At 48.0% G+C, this 26,836-nt stretch overlaps 1 protein-coding gene across 8 annotated transcripts in view; it reads left to right on the forward strand.

Annotated features, from left to right (window-relative positions):
* ZMIZ1 (zinc finger MIZ-type containing 1) overlaps nt 1-26,836 on the forward strand; it is a 277,132-nt gene that overhangs the window by 65,483 nt on the left and 184,813 nt on the right. For all 8 annotated transcript variants that reach the window (XM_075610367.1, XM_075610366.1, XM_075610369.1 and 5 more), the window contains exon 2: nt 7,034-7,146. In XM_075610367.1, coding sequence (XP_075466482.1) covers nt 7,112-7,146 — 35 coding nt within the window. In that variant the 5' untranslated portion in view covers nt 7,034-7,111. The remainder of the gene's footprint in view (nt 1-7,033; nt 7,147-26,836) is intronic.

A 26,836-nucleotide genomic window follows, 5' to 3' on the forward strand; every position in this document is an offset into this window, starting at 1 on the left:
GGGATACGCAGTGTCTGCGCGAGGCCGCGCGTTCCACCATACCGGGATACGCAGTGTCTGCGCGGGGCCGCGCGTTCCACCATACCGGGATACGCAGTGTCTGCGCGGGGCCGCGCGTTCCACCATACCGGGATACGCAGTGTCTGCGCGGGGCCGCGCGTTCCACCATACCGGGATACGCAGTGTCTGTGCGGGCCGTGCGTTCCACCATACCGGGATACGCAGTGTCTGCGCGGGGCCGCGCGTTCCACCATACCGGGATACGCAGTGTCTGCGCGCCGTGTTCCTTCACTGACCGATTTCCTGCATCTCCTTACACAGCTGCCCCTCTGCCTGTGAAATGGTTAATGTCTATATAAATATAAGGGCCCTGCCCTGAGGAGCTTACGATCTAAACAATGAAATGAAAGACAAACACAGCTAACAGGATCTGGCATACTAAGTTCACATGGTGCAGAGATCTCCGGGGACACTGCCAGGCTGACGCGGAGCTGAAGATGCATTAGAAGTAGAACAGTGAAATATTGGTTGCGCGCTGGACCATAGTGACCAGTGATAGGTATAATAAGGCTAGTACTAGGTGATGGACACCTCTTTGTTTCCAGTTGCATTGGGACGAAGACGATGGGTTGCAAGGTTTTAAAATCTTTCCCAGATGCATATTTAAAAACCCCGGGAAAATATGTCTTTGTAGGTTTTTTTTTGGAGGTCCCAGTCACGTAGCTGCGGTGCAGTGACGCACGTTTCAGTCGTTTTAATGGTGTCCTATGAGGGAGTTAATCTTCGTCAGCAGTGAAGAGGTTAAACCCTGTTGCCTGCCTGTACTTGTTCCCAGGCCCTGCACCTGGGGTAAACAGATCTCAGGGCAAAAGGGCAGCGGTGCTAGCAGGGAGATCTCTCACCTGGTGAAAGGAGGCAGGTTACTTTGGTATTTACGCTGGACACTGACCGGTACCCACTAATAATCTCCCAGGGGTCTGCTTATTGATGCAGGGTGAAAGCACTCGGACATGCAACACTGTATTCTTGGGTTACATATCTGACATGTTTGCAAATCCCATTTGCTCAGGGGCGGCCAACGCCAGTCCTCAAGGGCCACCAACCGGTCAGGTTTCCAGGATATCCCTGCTTCAGCACAGGCATTGAACCACCTGTGCTGAAGCAAGTATATCCTGAAAACCTGACCGGTTGGTGGCCCTTGAGGACCGGAGTTTGACACCCCCTGTTCTATATACTTTGCTTCGATTGCAAGCTCTTTGGACCAGTGATGAATTTCCGCGCCGGATCCGTTAACGTCCGAGACCCTTATTGTGTTAGAACGATTCCGCCCAGCGTTGTACACAAGCTAGGCGTTGCATAAATAGAAATATACACCCGTGCGTGCGCTGCACGTTCAGGAATAACACAGTGCAGCACGTGACACGGACGCGTCGATGGCAGGAGGGGTTAATTACTGTGCTATTCTAGCTCCTGCCTTTGCAAAGAAAGTATCTCATTCCCCCCCTCCCACCCAGCGCATATAAATGTGAATCACGCTGCACTGTATCCCATTGTTATTTATTTATTTGTAATACATGCAGCATAATAGCAGGTCTGCGTGGTGGGAGGGGAGCAGGCATTAATGATTGATAAAAGCTGAGAGCTGTTAAAAAAATAAAAATCCTGTTTAATGCTGATGAATAATTTAATGCACTTTCTGTATGTTTTTAAGAAACCTCAGCCTCCCCCCCCCCCCCCCCCCCTTATCTTCAGAGGAACAAGCAGGGAATAGCAGCCAGTCCAAATTAACCACTTCTCTGCCAGAAGTGTTCTGTAACACATTGCAGCCCTGCCTCCTACGCTGGAGGTAACACTGCATTCGCACTCCTCTCGCTCCAGCAGGGAAAGGGTTAAAATATTAACTTTTTCAGTTCAGTAAACATCTCAATTTAAAGTAGTTTTCTACTTTTTATGTCTTTACTTAGTATTTGGAGGTTAAAAAAATAATGTTTGGTAGGACACTCCTACCCCCTCTCCCCCACTCCCCCACTCCCCCACAATGAATAACCATATCTGGGTGCATAGCGTCCGGGGGGGGTACTGCTAAAGACATCAAGCACTCCAATCTCAGGAAAGCGAATTTTAATAGCTCACTGTTTCGGCTTAATCTAGATCAGGCCTGCACAACTCCAGTCCTAGAGGGCTGTAAACAGGCCATGTTTTCAGGATATCCCGACTTCAGCACAGCTGGCTCAATTAGTGGCTCAGTCATACTGAGCCACTAATTGAGCCAGCTGTGCTGAAGTCGGGATATCCTGAAAACCTGGCCTGTTTGCAGCCCTGATCAAGAGCCTTGTGCTATTGAGAAATATGTGCCTATGATCTAGGGCCTTGTGCTATTGAGAAATATGTGCATATGCGGGTTTAAAAGTGTTCACAGACTGGATAAGTCACTTAGTTTCTCCCTGTGCCTCACCTGCCCACAATTAGATTGTAAGCTCTTCAGGCCAGGGACTCCTTACACAATTATACTCACAGAGCTGTGTACACGGTCTGTACTATTTCAGACATGTACAGTAACCACAATATTGCTATGCATGTGTGTAGAGCTGTAGATCGATAGAGATGTAGTTGTATACATATATACAGCGTTGCTTGTGGCCTGACCGGTCTCCCCGGGGCCCTCCCTGTGAATCCGAGCGGTCTCTCTGAGGGTAGCCCACTGTCTGTGTGTGTTCTGGGTGTGTTCTGGGTGTGTTCTGTGACACCCCGAGCTGGCTCCAGAACATTCCCCCCAGAAACTCCTATTTATTAATCTGCTCTCCTGTTTATTTTCTCTGCACAGACATGTGCGCTGAAGCAGCATGCCACTTCCTTGTGTTTACATTAACCCCTGAGGTGCTGGGGGGGGGGGATACCTCCTGATCACACTGCAGGCGTCTCCGTGACTCACAGAAATGCAAGGTTCTATCGGACATAAATGTGGTCCTGTAAATTTGGGCTTTTAATATCAGGTTGCCCAACTGTTTATGGGACTGGTTTTATGTAACGTTCCTAGTTGCAGGGTATGCAACAAGAACTGCATTTCCCAGAATCCTATGCTGCTAGCTATCGGGTCAGCGCAGCAAGTCGCCATAAACACAAATAAAACAAAAAACAAATTGGCTGCAAACCAATAAAGGCGACAAGTGAAGCACAAACACGAGAGAAAAGAAACTGGTGTACCCCAGGCCCAGTAACAAGCCCCGTACGTGACAGCACTCAATATCATTATACTGTTATGTATAATAGGTATGGTATAACCAAAAGACGCACGGAGCTAAGAACATCCAATGTTATTTGCGATGAGACTATATTAAAAACACTTAATAGTAATGTAAAAATAAAATATAGGGTATTTAAAACATGTGAAGCACTCCTTCTACACACCCCTCTCTCCCTCTCTCCTTTCCCTGTCCTCTTCCTTTCGCATTTTCTCTCCCTCTCTTCCTTCCCCTCCATCTCTTCTCCCCCCTCTCCCTCTTTCCCCCTCTCTCGCATGCTTTCTCTCTCAATCCTTCTCTTCCTCCCCCTCTTCTTTTCCCCTATCTTCCTTTCCCTCCCCCTATCTTCCTTTCCCTCCCCCTATCTTCCTTTCCCTCCCCCTATCTTCCTTTCCCTCCCCCTAGCTTCCTTTCCTTCCCTCTTTCCCTCTCTCCTCTTCCTTCCCCCTCTCGCTCTCTTCCTTTCCCACTTTCCCTCTCTCTCTCCTCTCTCTCTGTCTGTCTCTCTCCTCTCTCTCTGTCTGTCTCTCTCTCTCCTCTCTCTCCTCTCTCTCTCTCTCTCTCTCTCTCTCTCTCTCTCTCTCTCTCTCTCTCTCTCTCTCTCTCTCTCTCTCTCTCTCTCTCTCTCTCTCTCTCTCTCTCTCTCTCTCTCTCTCTCTCTTCTATTTCTCTTTCTTTCCCTCACTCCTCTCCCCTCTCACCTCTTCCCCCTCTCTCCCTCTCTCACCTCTTCCCCCTCTCTCCCTCTTTCTTCCTTTCCCTTCCCCTCTTCCTTTCTTGCTCTTTAATGGTCTTTCTTGGTGTCTGCCTCTCCCTCTTTCTCTCCCCTGTTCCCCCCTGCTGGCTGAATCTGTCTCCCCCCACCTCTCCACCTTTTTAATATGAATATTATTTTACGTGCCCCTTGTTCTCTTGCCCACCGCCAGCTCCCCTGCATTGGCTGTCAGCCAGTATTGATCAGAGCCCACCCCACTGGAGTTAACAGATGTCAGAAGTGATAGATTACGGGTCGTTCCTTTTAATTTCACTGCTCCCGGATCACAGCTCTAAGCCTAATTCTTTTCAGTGTCAAGATCACTCTGCTGTCACCCACATGTCTCCCTTAACCCCTGCGCTGCCAGGAGGTTAGAAACACGTCTCGCTCAGCCAGCAGCGGAGGAAGATTCTCTGTATCACCGTAGCTTGGTGTTAATGAACCTGCATTTCAAGTGTGTCCGGGTCCCAGCAGCAGCTGTTTTTGTGACATTTGGGCAAAACGCCACAATGAGATTGTAAGCTCTGCGGGGCAGGAAGTCCGTACATTGTCAGCGGGCCTGCTACGCATTGGATGGAATCCTTCATGATTGGCAAGGAGACATTTCTATTGAATTCCTGTTGAGACCATTTTTCTATATTCATAAAATGTTAACACACGTGTCTTCTCCCCCAAAACCTTTCTTTGCGGAGAGTTTCCGTGTGAAGATCATTCTGCATTGACGGCAGCAAGCAGCTGACTATTGCAACATCGGACCAAAAGGGCACGGCAGTGTATTTTTTGGCACTGTTGTGCAGCCAAGAGCTGCTTAGCGCTGGTATTAACATGGCCTTCCAATTATAGCGTAGGCCTTGCTTGGGAGAAGATATTGGGAGGGCGCTGACCTCAGAAACACGTGCCGACTCTCTCTCTCGAGTTTATGATGTTTACCTTGCAAGCAATGATAACCATGCGGCAGTGCGGTTCTCCAGCGTAACCCGCGCAGAGGATGCGCAGAGCGCGATGCCGCGGCCTGCACAATCTGAGCATTCTCTGCTCTGCCGAATGGGCTCGGGCTTTCTAAATAAATGATGATGATAATAAGTAGCTGTGAAGCCTGAGACCCCATTTAATCCTCGGTTGTTTTCCACATGCTGGATACTTTTGTGTCCATCTCACGCCAGTTCTGAGTTTCTTCGCTGTGTTACCCCCGCCCACCCCTGCTGAGAGGCTTTCATGGATGAACTACTTTTTTTCTCGGAGCCTCCAACAATCCACCCAAATTCTCACCCGGTCGCTCATTATTATTATATTTATGTATTAAATGCGTTACCAGGAAGTAATACATTGAGTTACCCCTCGTTTTGACGCGTGTCCTGGGCATCGAGGTATATCCCCACTGGACTGCTGCAATCTGCTGCTTGTGGCTGTCCCCTCATCCACACCCACCGCTCTTCTGCTGCTCCGCCATGCAACATTGGCTACCGGTAACCTACACCGAGTCAAACGCCAGATCCACGTGCTCCCCTACAGTACGAAGCTACAGGACAGACCGGTCCTCTCTGCCGCCCACCTCGACCGTACTGCACCACAAATCTAGTATCCCCTCCCCCTACCAGACATACATTTAAAAGTTCCCTAAGAACTGGCTTTTAAGGAGACCTACACAGCACTGTCCTGACTTCCATCTTTCACTCTATCTAGAACTGTATACTCGGAGGCTGAAGTTGACTGCACGCAGTTCCACTTACCTCCCCGACGCACCCTCTGTTCCTTGTGCCTGCCCTCCATCGTTTTAGATTGTAAGCTCCCTGGGGCAGGGACCTCCTCCTTATTGTTTTAGTTTGTCTTCACTCCTTGTTCTACAATGTTCTTGTCCGTGTTGCCACCTTGTGCTGCACTGTGGAACATGTTGACACCATGCAAATAAAAGGTGTGTGTGTGTGGACTGTAAGCTCTCAGGATCAGGGCCCTCAGTACTGCAGGGTTCTGTCGTGGGACCTCTCCTCTTTTCTCTGTACACACTCTCTCTAGGTGACCTAATCACATCTCCTGGGTTTAAATATCACCTCTATGCTGACAACACACATTTACTTTTCAACCCCTGACCTTACACCTGCTGTACAGACCAAAGTTTCTGAATGTCTCTCTGCGTCTTAAACTCAACATGGCAAAAACAGAGCTCCTCATACTTCCTCCCAGTCCTGGCCCCACTACCTCCTTCCACATTACTGTTGGAAGTACCTTCTTTCACCCAGTAGCCCTAATTTCTCGCTAAGCACCATCCCGACTCTTGCATTCTGCTCAAGGATGTCTTCTCTCTACCCCCTTTGAATCCAAAGCCCTCTCCTGTCTTAAAGCTTTCTCAGTGACTGCCCCACACCTCTGGAATGCCCTTCCCCTCAATACCCGACTAGCACCCTCTCTATCCACCTTTAAGACCCACCTTAAGACACACTTGCTTAAAGAAGCATATGAGTAGCACCGTGGCTAATACTATACACATGATACATAAAGCTTGGCCCCCTGCAGACACACTTACCAGAATGCCCTCCTACTGTCTCTGTATGTTCTTCCTACCAACTAATTAGATTGTAAGCTCTTCGGAGCAGGGACTCCTCTTCCTAAATGTTACTTTTATGTCTGAAGCATTTATTCCCATGATCTGTTATTTGTATTGTGTTATTTATATGAGTGTTAAGTGTATAACTGCTGTGAAGCGCTATGTATATTAATGGCGCTAGATAAATATAGACGTACGTATGTTACCTTTTTGGATCTGTGCATGTTTGTCCTGTAACAATGTTTGTCAGTATCAAATCTCTGTACCCCTTTGTACTGCGCTGCAGAATGTCGGCGCTTTGCAAATAAACAATGATGGTGATAATTGTGCACACACACACACTATGCAATATTAGAGAAACATAATAAAAAGAGGACACATTAAAAATAAATAAAATATAGTGTTAATGGCGCCTTTTTTGTTTAATTGCAATGAGCAGCTCCTTAATGACAGCAGGAATGTTCCCCGGTATTTACCCTGTCTCTGTTTCTTTAGGAGGCAGCGTGTGTTTCTGTGCACTGGTCATTAGAAACCCAGTCCCATCCATCCATGGCTGTGTGGATACACTGATGAATGAATACTGACTCCAGAATCCAGCGGCCGGACAGGTAATCGCCATTGCAGTATTGCTGATGCGTTAGCGGGGCGTGCCGTTCCCCTTTAGGGCTTTGCTGCCTGCCGTGTGTGCAATGTGTGGCAGAGAATTCCGGCATCCTTGGGGGGCCTCTTCAATAAGTTGCGCCTGTGCTCCCTGTTTCATTACACGCACACGTATTTTATTAACCTATTTATAATGAGGGGGTCCTCCGGAAGTGAACCCCCCGCGGCCCTTTAGGTTATAGAGACCCCCCTCCCCCCCTCCTGAGATATTGAATTCTGGGAGAAATAAGATGGCCACTAAGGCTCCTACTCTGGCAGCCAATAGAAAGCTGTGACATCACTGAGAGATAACATTGCAGCTTCTGATTGGGTGACACCGCAGCCAATAGTGGCCCAGATCCAGGTAGCACTCCTTTACCCTCATATGGATGCTAACGCTTAGCACCGTTTGGTTGATCCGGGCCTTTGATTCTTGCTATTACAAATTAAATAATGGGGCGGGAGGGGGTGTTACTCGGCAGCTTTGCGTACGGCGGGTCAGCTCTGGGGGGAACACCCCTGATTTATAGAAGGAATACAAAAAATAACTTAAAATCGGAGGGGGGAGGTGAGGGGGAGGGGGGCTGCTTTTAAAGAGATGCACAGGGCAGCTTCGCAGCATATTAAAGCTGCAGTTCAGTCTTTTTTTTTTTCTTTTTAAATTTATTTTTTTACTTCAATAGTTTCATGTGGGCAATCTCTAATTACCTAAAGAACTGTATAGCTGCAGGTCAATTCGTTCTCCATGTATTGATAGGTCGAAATTTGGTGACATAATTAGTGAAGGGATCTGTTTATATTCTGCTTGTCTGTCAGTGGAAGCTCATGAATATTCATGAGCACTCCTGCACTGACATGTGCTAGAGGGAGGGCAGGGCTGACAAAGGGGTGTGCCAGGGCTTGTGACAGGACATGAAGGGGGCAGTGCCTTAGCAAATAGCTGTTAAAATAGAATACAAGAAAATTGGTCTTTCAGAGGTTTTTTTTTAAAAACAGAAAATGCTAAAAGTATTTTTTCTTACTACAGAACTGATTTATTAAAAAAAACACACGCAGGATATTGCCTGAACTGCAGCATATTAAAAGGAGGCTGCCATTGCATCCAGTCACTTCTCCCAGGGGAGGGCTCCGCTTTATTCCTTGTGCACTGTGCAATCACTATTTCTTGTGAGACTATTCCCGCAGAAGGTTCTCTTTCTCTCCAGTTGTTTTGTGAGACTTTGGCAGCTGTATAATCTTCCTTATGTTGTACGTGTCCCCTCTCGGTGCCCCCGTACCTGCTCCTGTGCACTGTTATTAGCCCTGAAAGGGTGTCATTGCTCCGCTCCTGGATAGACTTTCACTTCCTGCCCGAAATGAGCCCTTTCATTGCAGCGCGCGCGTCCTTGTGACTGTGAAAGGGATATTTCTTTTTAGGAGGGGGGAAGGTGTTCTGACCTACTCTAAACAGGAAGAGGAGTCGCTATATAATAGTATTTCTATACACCTCCAAACTGCCACGGCTCCTGAAAGACAGGCCACGCAGAGACTGCATCTGCAGAGCAGCACCATGCTGTAAATGCTGCTACTTGGGTGCGGCCATTTCTCTCTAGCCCAGGGGCTCTCAGCTGCTCTAGCGCAGGGGTGCGCAAAGTTTTGGAGCTGCGGCCCCCCCCCCCCCCCCCTCTGTGACCCGGCATCAAATGACGCCGCGGGTGACGTGACCCCACAGCGTAATTTGACGCGCTTTACCATGGCGACGAATACCTCACATGACCCCGCGGCGTGATGAGGTGAGATGGTAAGATCTGCAGATGTTTTAAGATGGTTGGAAATGCAGACACAGTATCACCTCATATTGCAACTCGCTATTTTGTTTTTTTAAATAGCGGTTTCACATAAGTAAATTACTGTAACTGCAAACACACGCTTCCAAACATAGTACTGTACATGCAAACACACGCTTCCAAACATAGTACTGTACATGCAAACACACGCTTCCAAACATAGTACTGTACCTGCAAACACACGCTTCCAATACATAGTACTGTACATGCAAACACACGCTTCCAAACATAGTACTGTACATGCAAACACACGCTTCCAAACATAGTACTGTACCTGCAAACACACGCTTCCAATACATAGTACTGTACATGCAAACACACGCTTCCAAACATAGTACTGTACATGCAAACACACGCTTCCAATACATAGTACTGTACATGCAAACACACGCTTCCAATACATAGTACTGTACATGCAAACACACGCTTCCAAACATAGTACTGTACATGCAAACACACGCTTCCAATACATAGTACTGTACATGCAAACACACGCTTCCAATACATAGTACTGTACCTGCAAATACTCGCTTCCAATACATAGTACTGTACCTGCAAACACACACTTCCAAACATAGTACTGTACATGCAAACACACACTTCCAAACATAGTACTGTACCTGCAAACACACACTTCCAATACATAGTACTGTACCTGCAAACACACGCTTCCAATACATAGTACTGTACCTGCAAACACACGCTTCCAATACATAGTACTGCTGCAAACACACGCTTCCAATACATAGTACTGTACCTGCAAACACACGCTTTCAATACATAGTACTGTACCTGCAAACACACGCTTCCAAAATATAGTACTGTACCTGCAAACACACGCTTCCAAAACATAGTACTGTACCTGCAAACACACGCTTCCAAACATAGTACTGTACCTGCAAACACACGCTTCCTAAACATAGTACTATACCTGCAAACACACGCTTCCAATACATGGTACTGTACCTGCAAACACACGCTTCCAATACATAGTACTGTACCTGCAAACACACGCTTCCAATACATAGTACTTTACCTGCAAACACACGCTTCCAATACATAGTACTGTACCTGCAAAAACACGCTTTCAAAACATAGTACTGTACCTGCAAACACACGCTTCCAAACATAGTACTGTAACTGCAAACACACGCATCCAATACATAGTACTGTACCTGCAAACACACGCTTCCAATACATAGTACTGTACCTGCAAACACACGCTTCCAAACATAGTACTGTACCTGCAAACACACGCTTCCAAATACATAGTACTGTACCTGCAAACACACGCTTCCAAATACATAGTACTGTACCTGCAAACACACGCTTCCAAATACATAGTACTGTACCTAACTGCAAACACACGCTTCCAATACATAGTACTGTAACTGCAAACACACGCTTCCTATACATAGTACTGTAACTGCAAACACACGCTTCCAATACATAGTACTGCTGCAAACACACGCTTACAATACATAGTACTGTACCTGCAAACACACGCTTTCAATACATAGTACTGTACATGCAAACACACGCTTCCAAAATATAGTACTGTACCTGCAAACACACGCTTCCAAAACATAGTACTGTACCTGCAAACACACGCTTCCAAACATAGTACTGTACCTGCAAACACACGCTTCCTAAACATAGTACTATACCTGCAAACACACGCTTCCAATACATGGTACTGTACCTGCAAACACACGCTTCCAATACATAGTACTGTACCTGCAAACACACGCTTCCAATACATAGTACTTTACCTGCAAACACACGCTTCCAAACATAGTACTGTACCTGCAAACACACGCTTCCAATACATAGTACTGTACCTGCAAACACACGCTTCCAAAACATAGTACTGTACCTGCAAACACACGCTTCCAAATACATAGTACTGTACCTGCAAACACACGTTTCCAACACATAGTACTGTACCTGCAAACACACGCTTCCAATACATAGTACTGTACCTGCAAACACACGCTTCCAAACATAGTACTGTAACTGCAAACACATGCTTCCAATACATAGTACTGTACCTGCAAACACACGCTTCCAAACATAGTACTGTACCTGCAAACACACGCTTCCAATACATAGTACTGTACCTGCAAGCACACGCTTCCAAACATAGTACTGTACCTGCAAACACACGCTTCCAATACATAGTACTGTACCTGCAAACACACGCTTCCAAACATAGTACTGTACCTGCAAACACACGCTTCCAAACATAGTACTGTACCTGCAAACACACGCTTCCAATACATAGTACTGTACCTGCAAACACACGCTTCCAAACATAGTACTGTACCTGCAAACACACGCTTCCAATACATAGTACTGTACCTGCAAACACACGCTTCCAATACATAGTACTGTACCTGCAAACACACGCTTCCAAACATAGTACTGTACCTGCAAACACACGCTTCCAATACATAGTACTGTACCTGCAAGCACACGCTTCCAAACATAGTGCTGTACCTGCAAACACACGCTTCCAAACATAGTGCTGTACCTGCAAACACACGCTACCAATACATAGTACTGTACCTGCAAACACACGCTTCCAATACATAGTACTGTAACTGCAAACACACGCTTCCAATACATAGTACTGTACCTGCAAACACACGCTTCCAATACATAGTACTGTAACTGCAAACACACGCTTCCAATACATAGTACTGTACCTGCAAACACACGCTTCCAATACATAGTACTGTACCTGCAAACACACGCTTCCAAACATAGTACTGTACCTGCAAACACACGCTTCCTAAACATAGTACTATACCTGCAAACACACGCTTCCAATACATGGTACTGTACCTGCAAACACACGCTTCCAATACATAGTGCTGTACCTGCAAACACACGCTACCAATACATAGTACTGTACCTGCAAACACACGCTTCCAATACATAGTACTGTACCTGCAAACACACGCTTCCAATACATAGTACTGTACCTGCAAACACACGCTTCCAATACATAGTACTGTACCTGCAAACACACGCTTCCAATACATAGTACTGTACCTGCAAACACACGCTTCCAATACATAGTACTGTAACTGCAAACACACGCTTCCAATACATAGTACTGTACCTGCAAACACACGCTTCCAATACATAGTACTGTAACTGCAAACACACGCTTCCAATACATAGTACTGTACCTGCAAACACACGCTTCCAATACAATGTTCTTTTTCCGTTATTTCCTTTTTTTTGAAAGCTGTTATTTTTGCTGTCGGGGGTTTTGTGAGTTGAAGACACTGAAACTAGCGAGGGAACAGAATTCTGAATATCTGTATCTTCCTTGACTTTCCTTAACATTGTGTGCAGTGTAACACTTCTCCCATGTGAAGCAGGACGCGTCATGTAGCGTGAGGCTGCTGGTCTCGTTCTGTTTGTTGTGTGCATGTTTTAATGACTGGGGTTTGTTTTTGGAAAGTCTGATACCCTTCCTGGCCAAGGTGCTGACCCTTGAAGTGGGAGATGAAGTGACGTTTGATTGCAGTCCCTGAGTTAGCATGTGCAGTTGGTCTTTACCTTGCTTCTTTTTTTGTTAGAACAGGGGTGGGTAACTGCTATCTTTGGGGGGGCGCCAACAGGTCTGGTTTTCAGGATATCCCAGCTTCAGCACGGGTGGCTGAATCAGTAGCTCAGTGAAAGACTGCACCACCTGTGCTGAAGCAGGGATATCCTGAAAACCTGACCTGTTGGTGGCCCTTGAGAACTGGAGTTGCCCACCCCTGTGTTGGATTGTAGACTCACCGTGGCAATGTTTAACCCTGCGTGCTTTATTCTCCCTTGCGGAGCACTGTGTAGGCTCACAAGAATACGTTATTTTATGTAGCAGGATAGCTGAGTTTGGCATTTTTCTGCTGGTCTGTATAATGCCATATTCCAGCTTTATGGCAGTTAAGAGGTTACATGCTTCACAATCTCCTATCCTATTTATTCATCTCCATGAATAATTATGGTGCAGAAGCACAGAGGTGCAGCACGAATCGGGGTCTGTGACAGCGTGTTCCTTACTCTGGAAAATAATTATGTCGTAAGAGCATTCCCATCACGGGAACATTCTGTGTGTGTGTGTGTGTGTGTGTGTGTGTGTGTGTGTGTGCGCGCGCGCAACAAACACAGTACTGAAATCGTGGCTTAGAATCTGTAAGAGAATTCCACGTTTACAGAGCTTGCTACATTACTCCTATGAATTATATGTATGTACTGATCTCTGTGTAAGTATATCTGACACACACACACACACACACACACACACACACACCGCACCCACGCACACCACACACACGCACACGCACACACACACACGCACACCACACACGCACACCACACACGCACACCACACGCACACCACACACACGCACACCACACACACGCACACCACACACACGCACACCACACACGCACACCACACACACCACACACACACACACCACACACACACACCACACACACACACACACACACACACACACACACACACACAATACATACACACACACAATACATACACACACACAATACATACACACAATACATACACACAATAATGTAAAATCTGTATATGTGTGTGATCATGTCAAATGCGAGTCCAATAAAAATGTCTCTCCGATTCCTCCTCTAACCTCAGAAGTGCCTCAAGTGGGGAAGCTCTTACGTAGCCTCTTGGGGGTCAGCCTGGCCTAGGGGAGCTCCCATCTCTTTACCGTGGCCTTGCTTCAGTACAGTGGCCCTGCTTCAGTACAGTGGCCTTGCTTCAGTACAGTGGCCCAGGTATGTTTCCTTAGCAGAAGGAACGTGCTGGAATTCCCTGTTTCAGAAGTCCATTAAAGGCTCAGGGCTCTTCAGCTTGCGACTGTAAGCCACACGTATCCCCCAAAGGACCTCCAAGTGGCCCGTCATCCCTGCTAATTTACTGTCCGTTGGTCAGGCAGCGACGGGCATTTTCACACTGAATCTCTATCAAGCCAAGGTGCTAAAACCACGTGTTACACATGTTTGACATGTTTACAAAGTGTTCAAGTATAGCAATTTTTTTGTGTATGTATGTGCATACAATCACTTTGGATTAGAAACAATTTACAGATAGAAGGGACAGGTGTGTGTGTGTGTTTATATGTGTGTTTATATGTGTGTGTGTGTATGTATGTGTGTGTATGTATATATATGTATATATGTGTATATATATATATAGATATATATATCAATATATATATATCTATATATATATATCTATCTCAAATGGAAATATTACTGTATGTTCATTTGCATGTCTTAGACAGGTCTGCAACCCTGTCTTCCACCTTTATCGCCCAGCACTTCCACTGCAGCAAGGGATTCTGGGAAATTACATGTGAATGAATATAAATATATATATATATATATATATATATAGTTAATTACAAGCTTGTCATGGTAGCTTATGACAGGCTGTAATTTACACCAAAACTATATATAAATATATATATACCTGGGTTTGAACTGGGACGAGACTTAGATATAACAAATTGTATTTATTCCTTAGGATAGGTGAACACAACAGATATGTACAAATAACAGCAAAATATAGACACTTACTTAAAAGATGAAAATAATGAAAACGAGTCCCATCCGGACTGGCAGTTTTCATACAGCAATCAGCCCAAGACATTGCATGGCATTTCTTCTCAGCAATCAAGATGGTATAGCACAACAGGCCTGATGACATGCAGGCATGAAGACATTACATGAAGACATTTGCATGAAGAACATGAAGAACATTTGCATGAAGAACATTAAGCCTATAGGGAACCATGTTAAAAATGGTTTTTGAGGCAAAAAGTGACACTGTGTGCTCATTTGCATGTCATTTCCCAGAATCCCTTGCTGCAGTGGAAGTGCTGTATGCTGGGTGATGATGGGGAAAGGCGGGCTTGCAGACCTGCCTAAGACATGCAGATGAGCATACAGTTGTATTTGCATATATATATATATATATATATATATATATATATATATATATATATATATATATATATATATATATATCTATCGGCAGTATAAATATACTTATTCTGTCACAGTACGTATATCATCGGTATACATATACCATCAGGATACATATACATATACCTTCAGGAGCACGGAATGGTATGGGACGGCTTGGCTATCTGACAGCCGCCGGTCAGCCGCGGGGGGCAGCTAGGCGCCGGTCATGTGTAATATATCATGTGGTGTTGTTCATCTGAGGTTTTATTTACCTAATTTTAAGACGTTATTATGTCCTGATATGTAAAACCATAGAATTCAAAGAGGGTGTACTTTCTTTTTCACACCACTGTATATGTACACCGTCAGGGCACATATACCGTCAGGGCACATATACCATCAGGATACACCTATTGGGAGCTTGATACATTGTGCCCCCCCCAAAAGAGCGACCCTCTGTGACTAGAGCAGCGCATTCTGCGTCTCCGCGTCGCTTGCTGCTGCGGATGCTGGAGACGGTGCGAATGGGAGGGAAGATCCAAAGTAACATTTAAAGTGCTCTCTCATTTGTATCAGACTTTTTAATTAGTCGCTCTGGCTCATTAAAAGAACTGGTCCTCTTTTTGTAGCGCTGAGGGGGAAAAAACTGGGAGGAAGGGATGAGAACCATGGCTTCGGTGTGGAGAGAACTGGTGATTAAACGCGGGTGGTCGGCACGGCATATTCCCGGCTCTGCCTGCGCTCAAAGTCGGCGTTTGGTATTCATGAAGTGTCGCCGGCTCCCTTGTAATGGCCTCTCCTGCAGACCATTATTAGTGTGTTATCATACTGCTTTATTTGTATTGCTAGCTATTTGTCATACAGCTCTGTGTGTGTATGCAAGTGCGGGCAGGATCAATACATGGGAATACAATCAATACAGTAATAACTGCAGGCACATACAGAGGGGCTTCACTTAACCCGTTCACGGGCAGAGGCCTGCAGTGCGTGGCCGCTTATACACGGCGCTGAGCAGCGTGTTACCCACCGTGGTATTCCGTCTCGGTGCCCAAACTTGGTGACATTACCCTTTGCCCTCAAGCTCCTAAAGTGATACTACAGTGATGAAGGAATGATCAGCGATTGAAAACGGGGGGGGCTTCACGAGCCCCTGGTGGCCCCAAACTGCACCTTGGCGAGAGTAGTTGTCAATTACAGCGGGGAGCTTCCCAAGTCGCTCGCCACAATGTTTTGTAGCCACAGCTGCAAGGCATTGTGGGGCGTGACTTTGGAAGCTCCCGCAGTGAGTAACAGCTATACCGCCCCATGCTGTCTACACCCACTGAGGGGCAGTTCGGGGCCTTAAGTGTGTGTTTCCCCCCCATGAGCTAAGGACACTATACTGGCGTGAACGAAGGGACAGGTGCGCCAACGCACAACTGAGGCCAGTTAATGACCTTCCGAAGCTTTTTTTTGTTTTGAAGAGAAGCGGACTTAGTTACACAGTGATTCTTCCATCCATTTTAACTAACACGGGTACATTATCCATCTGCAAGCCAGATTACTGCCTGCATTGTCTCGCCTCCTCTAGCGCAGGAGTCGTCGCTTTCGCCGCGGCATTACATGCGCATCACATCCTGTTCTGCGACTCTTGGAAGGCATTAAGGGATATGAAGTCTTGGGATAATTTTTAATTCCGAAACCAGCCAGGGCCTTTTAATTCTCTTATTGCATTACCCAAATGTGATTGCAGAAGTAAGCAGGGTGATACCTTTTCTTTCTTTTTTTTTATTGGACTAACCTGATGCGTTTAAAACAAGCGTCCGCGCTGGGGATGGCGGGCTGGAGAATAGCTGTCTGTGTGCTGACGGAGGAGTATAACCCTGCGGAAAGCAATCTGAATTAGATTATAAAGCATGGGAGTCCCAGCACTGCCCAATTTCCCACTTAGCAACTCGAGAACGCTCGGCAAAGGAACTCGTTCTCTAGCGCCGATCCTCCGCAGCTCTGAGTCGTGGGAAGCGTGTACACCACGCGTGACGCAGTGCGTCACCGCGGGAAAACGCTGTTCCCCCTGCCTCGGTGACCCAAATAATGTTCCACTAAGGGGATGGGATTTTTTGGGGGAGAACCCAACTTGTACACCTTGGTCTTCTTGCTTTGTGCACTGAACTCCGGGGTCCCATATGCAAAATAAGTAGTTTTGGGGGGGGAGGGGGGGCTAGTATTTTTTATTTTTTATTATTGAGTTTGGTAGGTGGGAGGGGGTGGGGGGGTGTACAGAACAATAATGGGGGGAAATGCTATTTGTTTGTATACATAGCATTAGGGTTTACATGAACACTTTATCAGATAACAATTCTAGATGACCAATATCTACAACAGTGTTTTTTAACCAGGGTTCCTGGGAGCCTTTTGGGTTCCGCGAACATCCCTAAAGGATGCCCTGCAATTTTCAGGTCATTTGAAAATTGTATCAAATCCTGAAGAATTTACAATGCATCTGATCTCAGACGCGCTATTAGAGAGGGTTGGGGTTCCTTACAATGCATCTGATCTGAGACGCGCTATTAGAGAGGGTTGGGGTTCCTTACAATGCATCGGATTTCAGACGCGCTATTAGAGAGGGTTGGGGTTCCTTAACCAAAGAAACGTTGGAAACCGCTGCTCTAGAAACACATAATTCTGAATTATTGGTAACACCAGGAATTTATATAATTTTCTAAAAGGAGTTCTGGGAGTTTTTCCAATATTTTTCAACTGTTAATCGAAGGATCCCGAATCTTATGGAAAGTAGGATCTGTGTTTGTTTTTTGACCATGCTTTTTGATGGCGTTTTCTGATTGTCCCGGATATTGAGCATCTCGCTGCGGTCAGAAATGGGATATACGTTTTCTGTTTGTGTGGCTCGGGGGTTTTCTCTACTAGCTTGGCCAAAATAATTATTAATTGGTCCCATGAGATGGTAATCTCCACTGTTTCCTCTATTCACTTTTGTACACTTTTCTCAAATGTTTGGACTTCCTCGGCACAATCACCAGATAGGGATCATATTCCCCCCCCCCCCCAGCCTCCCTCCTCCCCACCACCTGGCCTCAATTCCTCCAACACGTTTGTGAAGTGGGCCCCCCAGTTTAAAAAAGGCTGCGAGTCGCTGTTCTAATGTACTCGCAAACCGAGTGGCGCTTAACTTTTCCCCCCTTGTGCTCGAGAGCTGAACGCTGCTCTGGCAAATACCGAGGACTCGGCAAAACTTTACTGCGTGTTGAGGAAACCCTGTAAATATTATTTAATATTGCACCAGTTTTTCTGAATAATTGCTTTGGGAGAGTTCAAAACCAAGAATGCAATCAAGATGTGTATATATGTATTTGTGTGCGTGTGTATAATACAATATAGATGTGTGTATCTATATCGGGTGGGCAACTCCAGACCTCAAGGGCCACAAACAGGTCAGGTTTTCAGGCTATCCCTGCTTCAGCACAGGTGGCTGACTCGACCTGTGCTGCAGCAGGCTCTTTTGACTGAGCTGCTGATCGAGCAACCTGTGCTGAAGCAGGGTTATCCTGAAAACCTGACCTGTTGGTAGCCCTGGAGTTGCCCGCCCCGGGACCCGCATGTACGTCTTTATAGACCTTTTCGATGCCAGACCCAGGATGCGGGAGGAATAACAATATGGTTGTGGCACAGCGAGAACCGTCAGAAAAAAGCCGCCCGGAGCTGTTTGAATGCAGAGGTTTGCGGAGCAGGGTTCTCTGGGTAATCCGCGCGGGTCTCGTTGCTGGGGCCCTCTCTGCCTTTGTGTGGGGGGGGGGGGGGGGATTGGGCTCGTTATGTGCGTGCCAGCAGCCTGGGTAAGGCCGGCCTCGCTCGCTGGCAGAGCACTGCTGCTGTTAGCCGGGTTTCTGTTTCCCGGTGATAACACCAGCACGGGGAGGTGGGGCGCGAGAGGGCGGATAAATCATGGCAGCCCCTGTCAGCCTTTTGTTGCCGAGGTATCAATGTCCCGTTTAACCCCTTGCGTTGTTGGATTTATCGCGTGCCTCCTCTCCGACACAAAAGGGGTTAAAAGCGGATATGGATGTCTGTCTTTATTTAGATCGCGCCCACAGTGTACTTGGCGCTTTGCAAAGACAATACAGTGCAGGGAATTATAATACAATGAGCGCAGCAAAGTCGCACAATATTTGTTTATAAAATGTTTTACCAGGAAGTGGTAATATATTGAGAATTACCTCTCGGTTACAAGTGTGTCCTGGGCACAGAGTTATGATGACAATACATGGTTACAGTAATTGAACAGAGGTTATACATTATATTTAGGAAAGGAAATCCTCGCCCGGAGAGCTTACTATCTATCCCTCAGCGGCATCTTATCTGCATACAGGCAGTGCAATTTGGGGGCACATTGCAAGGTCCTGTCGCTAAGCTGCGTGGCATACTCCTTCCAGCAAGGAAAAGGTTAACTCTAAACTGTGCTGCAAATTAGTGGGACATATCCTGTGTTCTGTCTGTGTAACTTCCCCTTTGCGTTTCTGCCTCCCCCCTCTCCCTGGGTGTCTCCCCCCACCTCTCCTATGTCTCTCTCCTTCTCTCCTGTGTGTCTCTCTCCTTCTCTCTCTCCCCCCCCCCCCTCCTGTGTCTCTTTCCTTCTCTCCTGTGTCTCTCTCCTGTGTCTCTCTCCTGTGTCTCTCTCCCCCCTCTCCTGTGTCTCTGTCCCCCCTCTCCTGTGTCTCTCTCCCCCCTCTCCTATGTCTCTCTCCTTCTCTCCTGTGTGTCTCTCTCCTTCTCTCTCTCCCCCCCCTCCTGTGTCTCTTTCCTTCTCTCCTGTCTCTATCCCCTCTCCTGTCTCTATCCCCTCTCCTGTGTCTCTCTCCCCCCTCTCCTGTGTCTCTCTCTCCCCCTCTCCTGTCTCTCTCCCCCCTCTGCTGTATCTCTCTCCCCCCCTCTCCTGTATCTCTCTCCCCCCTTTCCTGTGTCTCCATTCCCCCAATCCTGTCTCACCCCCCCATCCCCCTGTTTTTTGTCCCTCTCCCCCTCTCCTGCATATCTCTCACTCCCCCCTTTCCTGTCTCTCCCCCTCTCCTTTCTCTCCCCTCCCCCTCTCCTGTCTCTCCCCTCCCCCTCTCCTGTCTCTCCCCCCTCTCTCTCTCTCGTGTGTCTCCCCCCCCCCACTCCTGTGTGTGTCTCCCCCTCCCCCCCCTCTCCTTGTAGAAATATGTAAAGTCTGGAAAGAGTTTATTATGAAGCTATTTCTTTTCAGCATAGCATGGGGAAGTTGGCTGCATGTGTAATGTATATCATGCTCATAACGCGGCTAATAAATTACTACAAGTGAGGGATATGGGGGGGGGGGACCCCTTGGCTATCTCAGTATGTCACTGTTTCTGGCTGCTATAGGGTTTGCCAGAGAAAGTCAGCGCTTGTAAAAGTGGTTTCACCTCTTAAGGGTCCAGGGAGTCTGTTTTGTGGGACTTCGGTTAAGGGTGTTTCCTGTTCTGATCGCCCCTCTCCTCTCCTGACCCCCCCCCCAGCCCACACATTGAATTGGAGCATTCTCCCCGTGTCCCCTGTGTATACAGTATAGGGTTTCTGCGCGGGCTGTGTGGTACGGGGGAGTTTGGGACGGCTTTCTCAGTGGTTAGTTGGCCACTTTATGGTTTTTGTACAAAGCAGAATCTATAAATATTCCAGGCACACGAAATAATGAAACAGTAAAATAAATAAATAAATGATAGCGCGAGAGATATCTATATATACTGTATATATATATATATATATATATCATTGCTGTGCGAAAACATTTTTCACCCCAAAATATCTTTTTATGATTTGCTGTGCTTGAAATTATTGATGTTGCTTGTCTGGACATCACGATGGGCCACAGTTAGTAAGCAGTGCCTGGTACCGCACCGGGATGGTTAGTAAGCAGTGCCTGGTACGGCACCGGGATGGTTAGTAAGCAGTGCCTGGTACCGCACCGGGATGGTTAGTAAGCAGTGCCTGGTACCGCACCGGGATAGTTAGTAAGCAGTGCCTGGTACCGCACCGGGATGGTTAGTAAGCAGTGCCTGGTACCGCACCGGGATGGTTAGTAAGCAGTGCCTGGTACGGCACCGGGATGGTTAGTAAGCAGTGCCTGGTACCGCACCGGGATGGTTAGTAAGCAGTGCCTGGTACCGCACCGGGATAGTTAGTAAGCAGTGCCTGGTACCGCACCGGGATGGTTAGTAAGCAGTGCCTGGTACCGCACCGGGATGGTTAGTAAGCAGTGCCTGGTACGGCACCGGGATGGTTAGTAAGCAGTGCCTGGTACGGCACCGGGATGGTTAGTAAGCAGTGCCTGGTACCGCACCGGGATGGTTAGTAAGCAGTGCCTGGTACCGCACCGGGATGGTTAGTAAGCAGTGCCTGGTACCGCACCCGGATGGTTAGTAAGCAGTGCCTGGTACCGCACCCGGATGGTTAGTAAGCAGTGCCTGGTACCGCACCGGGATGGTTAGTAAGCAGTGCCTGGTACCGCACCGGGATGGTTAGTAAGCAGTGCTTGGTACGGCATCGGGATAGTTAGTAAGCAGTGCCTGGTACCGCACCGGGATGGTTAGTAAGCAGTGCTTGGTACCGCACCGGGATGGTTAGTAAGCAGTGCTTGGTACGGCACCGGGATGGTTAGTAAGCGGTGCTTGGTACGGCACCGGGATAGTTAGTAAGCAGTGCTTGGTACGGCACCGGGATAGTTAGTAAGCAGTGCCTGGTACGGCACCGGGATGGTTAGTAAGCAGTGCCTGGTACGGCACCGGGATGGTTAGTAAGCAGTGCCTGGTACGGCACCGGGATAGTTAGTAAGCAGTGCTTGGTACGTCTCCGGGATAGTTAGTAAGCGGTGCCTGGTACGGCACCGGGATAGTTAGTAAGCAGTGCCTGGTACGGCACCGGGATAGTTAGTAAGCAGTGCTTGGTACGGCACCGGGATAGTTACACTGGCGACACACTTTATTCGAGCTCGGCTAGTCCCACGAATTCGGGTATACCCGGGTGTATTGAGGTTTGTGACTGTTTTCTGCCCGAGTGCATTGAGTTATTTTCCGGCAGGGATTGAAGCATTTTATTCCCGTTGGCTGCAATACTGCACAGTACATATATATATACTGCATTACAATTCATGAATTTATGCCATCTGGTAGACACGCAAAGCATTGCAGCCTATTAAATCCTAATCATTATCATTTAACAGATCAGCCGCCCATCAGCCAGGCATGAACCCAGGCTGGGAAGGCAAATGCAACGGGGCTTGTCAGAGGTGAGGAGCGGCGCATTCCAGGTATCTGCCAGGTACATACCGGGTATTTGCTCGAATAAAGTGTGTCGGTGCAGTAGTAAGCAGTGCTTGGTACGGCACCGGGATGGTTAGTAAGCAGTGCCTGGTACGGCACCGGGATAGTTGGTAAGCAGTGCCTGGTACGGCATCGGGATAGTTGGTAAGCAGTGCCTGGTACGGCACCGGGATGGTTAGTAAGCCGTGCTTGGTACGGCACCGGGATAGTTAGTAAGCAGTGCCTGGTACGGCACCGGGATAGTTAGTAAGCAGTGCCTGGTACGGCACCGGGATAGTTAGTAAGCAGTGCCTGGTACGGCACCGGGATAGTTAGTAAGCAGTGCTTGGTACGGCACCGGGATGGTTAGTAAGCAGTGCCTGGTACGGCACCGGGATAGTTAGTAAGCAGTGCTTGGTACGGCACCGGGATAGTTAGTAAGCAGTGCTTGGTACGGCACCGGGATAGTTAGTAAGCAGTGCCTGGTACGGCACCGGGATAGTTAGTAAGCAGTGCCTGGTACGGCACCGGGATAGTTAGTAAGCAGTGCCTGGTACGGCACTGGGATAGTTAGTAAGCAGTGCCTGGTACGGCACCGGGATGGTTAGTAAGCAGTGCCTGGTACGGCACCGGGATAGTTAGCAAGCAGTGCCTGATACGGCACCGGGATAGTTAGCAAGCAGTGCCTGGTACGGCACCGGGATACTTAGTAACCAGTGCCTGGTACGGCACCGAGATAGTTAGTAAGCAGTGCTTGGTACGGCACCGGGATAGTTAGTAAGCAGTGCTTGGTACGGCACCGGGATAGTTAGTAAGCAGTGCCTGGTACGGCACCGGGATAGTTAGTAAGCAGTGCCTGGTACGGCACCGGGATAGTTAGTAAGCAGTGCCTGGTACCGCACCGGGATGGTTAGTAAGCAGTGCCTGGTACGGTACCGGGATGGTTAGTAAGCAGTGCTTGGTACGGCACCGGGATAGTTAGTAAGCAGTGCTTGGTACGGTACCGGGATGGTTAGTAAGCAGTGCTTGGTACGGTACCGGGATGGTTAGTAAGCAGTGCTTGGTACGGCACCGGGATAGTTAGTAAGCAGTGCCTGGTACGGTACCGGGATGGTTAGTAAGCAGTGCCTGGTACGGTACCGGGATGGTTAGTAAGCAGTGCTTGGTACGGCACCGGGATAGTTAGTAAGCAGTGCTTGGTACGGCACCGGGATAGTCAGTAAGCAGTGCCTGGTACCTGCACCGGGATAGTTAGTAAGCAGTGCTTGGTACGGCACCGGGATAGTTAGTAAGCAGTGCTTGGTACGGCACCGGGATAGTTAGTAAGCAGTGCTTGGTACGGCACCGGGATGGTTAGTAAGCAGTGCCTGGTACGGCACCGGGATAGTTAGTAAGCAGTGCCTGGTACGGCACCGGGATAGTTAGTAAGCAGTGCCTGGTACGGTACCGGGATGGTTAGTAAGCAGTGCCTGGTACGGTACCGGGATGGTTAGTAAGCAGTGCTTGGTACGGCACCGGGATAGTTAGTAAGCAGTGCCTGGTACCGCACCGGGATAGTTAGTAAGCAGTGCTTGGTACGGCACCGGGATAGTTAGTAACAGTGCTTGGTACGGCACCGGGATGGTTAGTAAGCAGTGCTTGGTACGGCACCGGGATAGTTAGTAAGCAGTGCCTGGTACGGCACCGGGATAGTTAGTAAGCAGTGCTTGGTACAGCACCGGGATAGTTAGTAAGCAGTGCTTGGTACGGCACCGGGATAGTTAGTAAGCAGTGCTTGGTACGGCACCGGCACCGTGTCCTACAGCAGAAGCCCGTAACGTGACCGTCTGTCTCTTGTAGAAACCGCACACCTTAGGCCGCGCTTATAGTGTCGGCGACGCGACGTCGCCCGAAAACAAATGCATTGTCGCCGCCGCGTGCGCTTATAGTAAGCGCGACGTGCCAACGCGATTTTTTGAAGCCGAGGGAATATTTGATTTTTCAGGGGCTGTCGCCTCATGTGACAGCCCCTGAACCAATCAATGCCCTGGTCGCCCGCGCCGCCGCTGCAAAGTGAAATACAGCTTTCGCTAGCGGTGCGGTCGCGGGGCACTATACGCGCGGCCTTACTTTGCAGCTTTTTCTGTTGACCAGTCTGGTCAGAGAATTGGCGAGCGGCAGAGCATAGAGCGCACAGCGCAGCCACGGAGAAGCTGGGCGGCCAACTCCAGTCCTCAAGGGTCACCAACAGGTCAGGTTTTCAGGATATACCTGTGTCCACACAGGTGGCTCAGTCAAAGACAAACATAACAAAGCACAAGGCACACCATAAATATGCAACAAATGTCTCTTTATTGGGCCAAACGTTTCTGACCCTAAAGACCCCCGGTGTGTTAGCCGAAAAGCTGGACCAATAACATCTTTTGGCATATTTATGGTGTACCTATACCTATGATTTTGTACTTTTTATAGGTACTCTGATAGCAACGCCCCCTCCAGCTTATACGATCTCTCCCTCTCTTTCCCTCCCTCTCTTTCCCTCCCTCTCTTTCCCTCCCTCTCTTTCATTTCCTCCCTCTTTCATTCACTCCCTCTTTCTTTCACTCCCTCTCTTTCTTTCACTCCCTCTCTTTCTTTCACTCCCTCTTTCACTCCCTCTTTCACTCTCTCTCTTTCTTTCCCTCCCTCTCTTTCCCTCCCTCTCTTTCCCTCCCTCTCTTTCCCTCCCTCTCTTTCATTCACTCCCTCTTTCTTTCACCCCCTCTCTTTCTTTCACTCCCTCTCTTTCTTTCACTCCCTCTCTTTCTTTCACTTCCTCTTTCACTCCCTCTCTTTCAGTCTCTCTTTCTTTCCCTCCCTCTCTTTCCCTCTCTCTCTTTCCCTCTCTGTCTTTCCCTCTCTCTTTCCCTCTCTCTCTCTTTCCTTCTCTCTCTCTCTCTCTCTCTCTCTCTCTCTCTCTCTCTCTCTCTCTCTCTCTCACTCTCTCTCTCTCTCTCTCTCCTCTCTCTCTCTCTCTCTCTCTCTCTCACTCTCACTCTCACTCTCACTCTCACTCTCACTCTTCACTCTCACTCTCACTCTCACTCTCACTCTCACTCTCACTCTCACTCCCTCTCTCTCACTCTCCCTCCCTCTCTCTCACTCTCCCTCCCTCTCTCTCACTCTCCCTCACCTAACTGTCTGTGTAAATATTGAGGGGCACTGTGTATGTAATGTTCAGTACAGGAAGTATGAGAAATGTGCCCCAGCGATGAGTGAAAGACGAGCCTGGCACTGCCCATGATCTCTCAGCAAATATGTACAGTGCGCAGGCGGTGCCGCTCCGACGCTGGCACCAGGGTGTCTAATGCTAACCTTTGTATGGTGAGAGTATGGAATGTAACCCCAGATCTACCCGCACCGTCACCTTGAGAAACCGCGCCATGCCTCCGTGTTAACCCCTCGGGTGCCTTTGCGCAGATGTTTCACTGTTGGCTCCAGATGCCCCCTGCCCACGTGCCAGCGGAGAAACGGCTGCTCCTGCCCGTTACTGGCAGGTCTGGGTTTTTAGCTGCCCTTCAGCTCTTTGGTGCATGTGTATCGGGGCATTTTCTAGCACTAAAAAGTTCATTTTCTCTTTGCCCGTGATCGTTTCCTCGGAAGGGTATGTTGGCAGCGGCGCAGTGCGATGCAGGCATGTTCAGCACGGAAGGGGTTAACACAGGGGATCTCAATTCCAGTCCTAAAGACCCTCCCCCCACCCCACAACAGGTCAGGATTTCAGGATATCCCAGCTTCAGCCACAGGGTGGCTCAGTCGAAGACTGAACCACTGATTGAGCCACCTGTGCTGAAGCAGGGACTGAATGTGCCACATGTGCTGAAGCAGGGATATCCCGAAAACCTGACCTGTTGGGGTGTCTTGAGGACTGTAGTTGAGCAGCCCTGGGGTAACCCCCACCTGGTCTCTGCCTGCAGGGGGGGATTATCCAAGCATGGAGGGATACTGTTAATGGGTGTAGTGGGCACCTTTCTTTTCTAACATTCAGACAAGGAATGATTTCAATCATTCATGAATCTTTTGACATTTCCATGTTAAACAAATGCTTGGGAGGGTTTTTACAATGTTTAGCGAATGTCTTTGGGCGATTGTCAGCCCTTAAAGCCACAAGTACGTTTCACTCTAATTATTATTTTAATTTTTTTTGTGTAATAATTATAATGCCATCATTTGTCAAACTGATTAAACGTCAGACAGGTAAACACAAGTCGCACACACGATTAAACGTCAGACGGATAAACACAAGTCGCACACGCGATTAAACGTCAGACAGATAAACACAAGTCGCACACGCGATTAAACGTCAGACAGATAAACACAAGTCGCACACGCGATCAAACGTCAGACAGATAAACACAAGTCGCACACGCGATCAAACGTCAGACAGATAAACACAAGTCGCACACGCGATCAAACGTCAGACAGATAAACACAAGTCGCACACGCGATTAAACGTCAGACAGATAAACACAAGTCGCACACGCGATTAAACGTCAGACAGATAAACA

This window comes from Ascaphus truei, chromosome 8, assembly GCF_040206685.1.
Source record: "Ascaphus truei isolate aAscTru1 chromosome 8, aAscTru1.hap1, whole genome shotgun sequence".
Taxonomy (NCBI): Eukaryota; Metazoa; Chordata; class Amphibia; order Anura; family Ascaphidae; genus Ascaphus; species Ascaphus truei.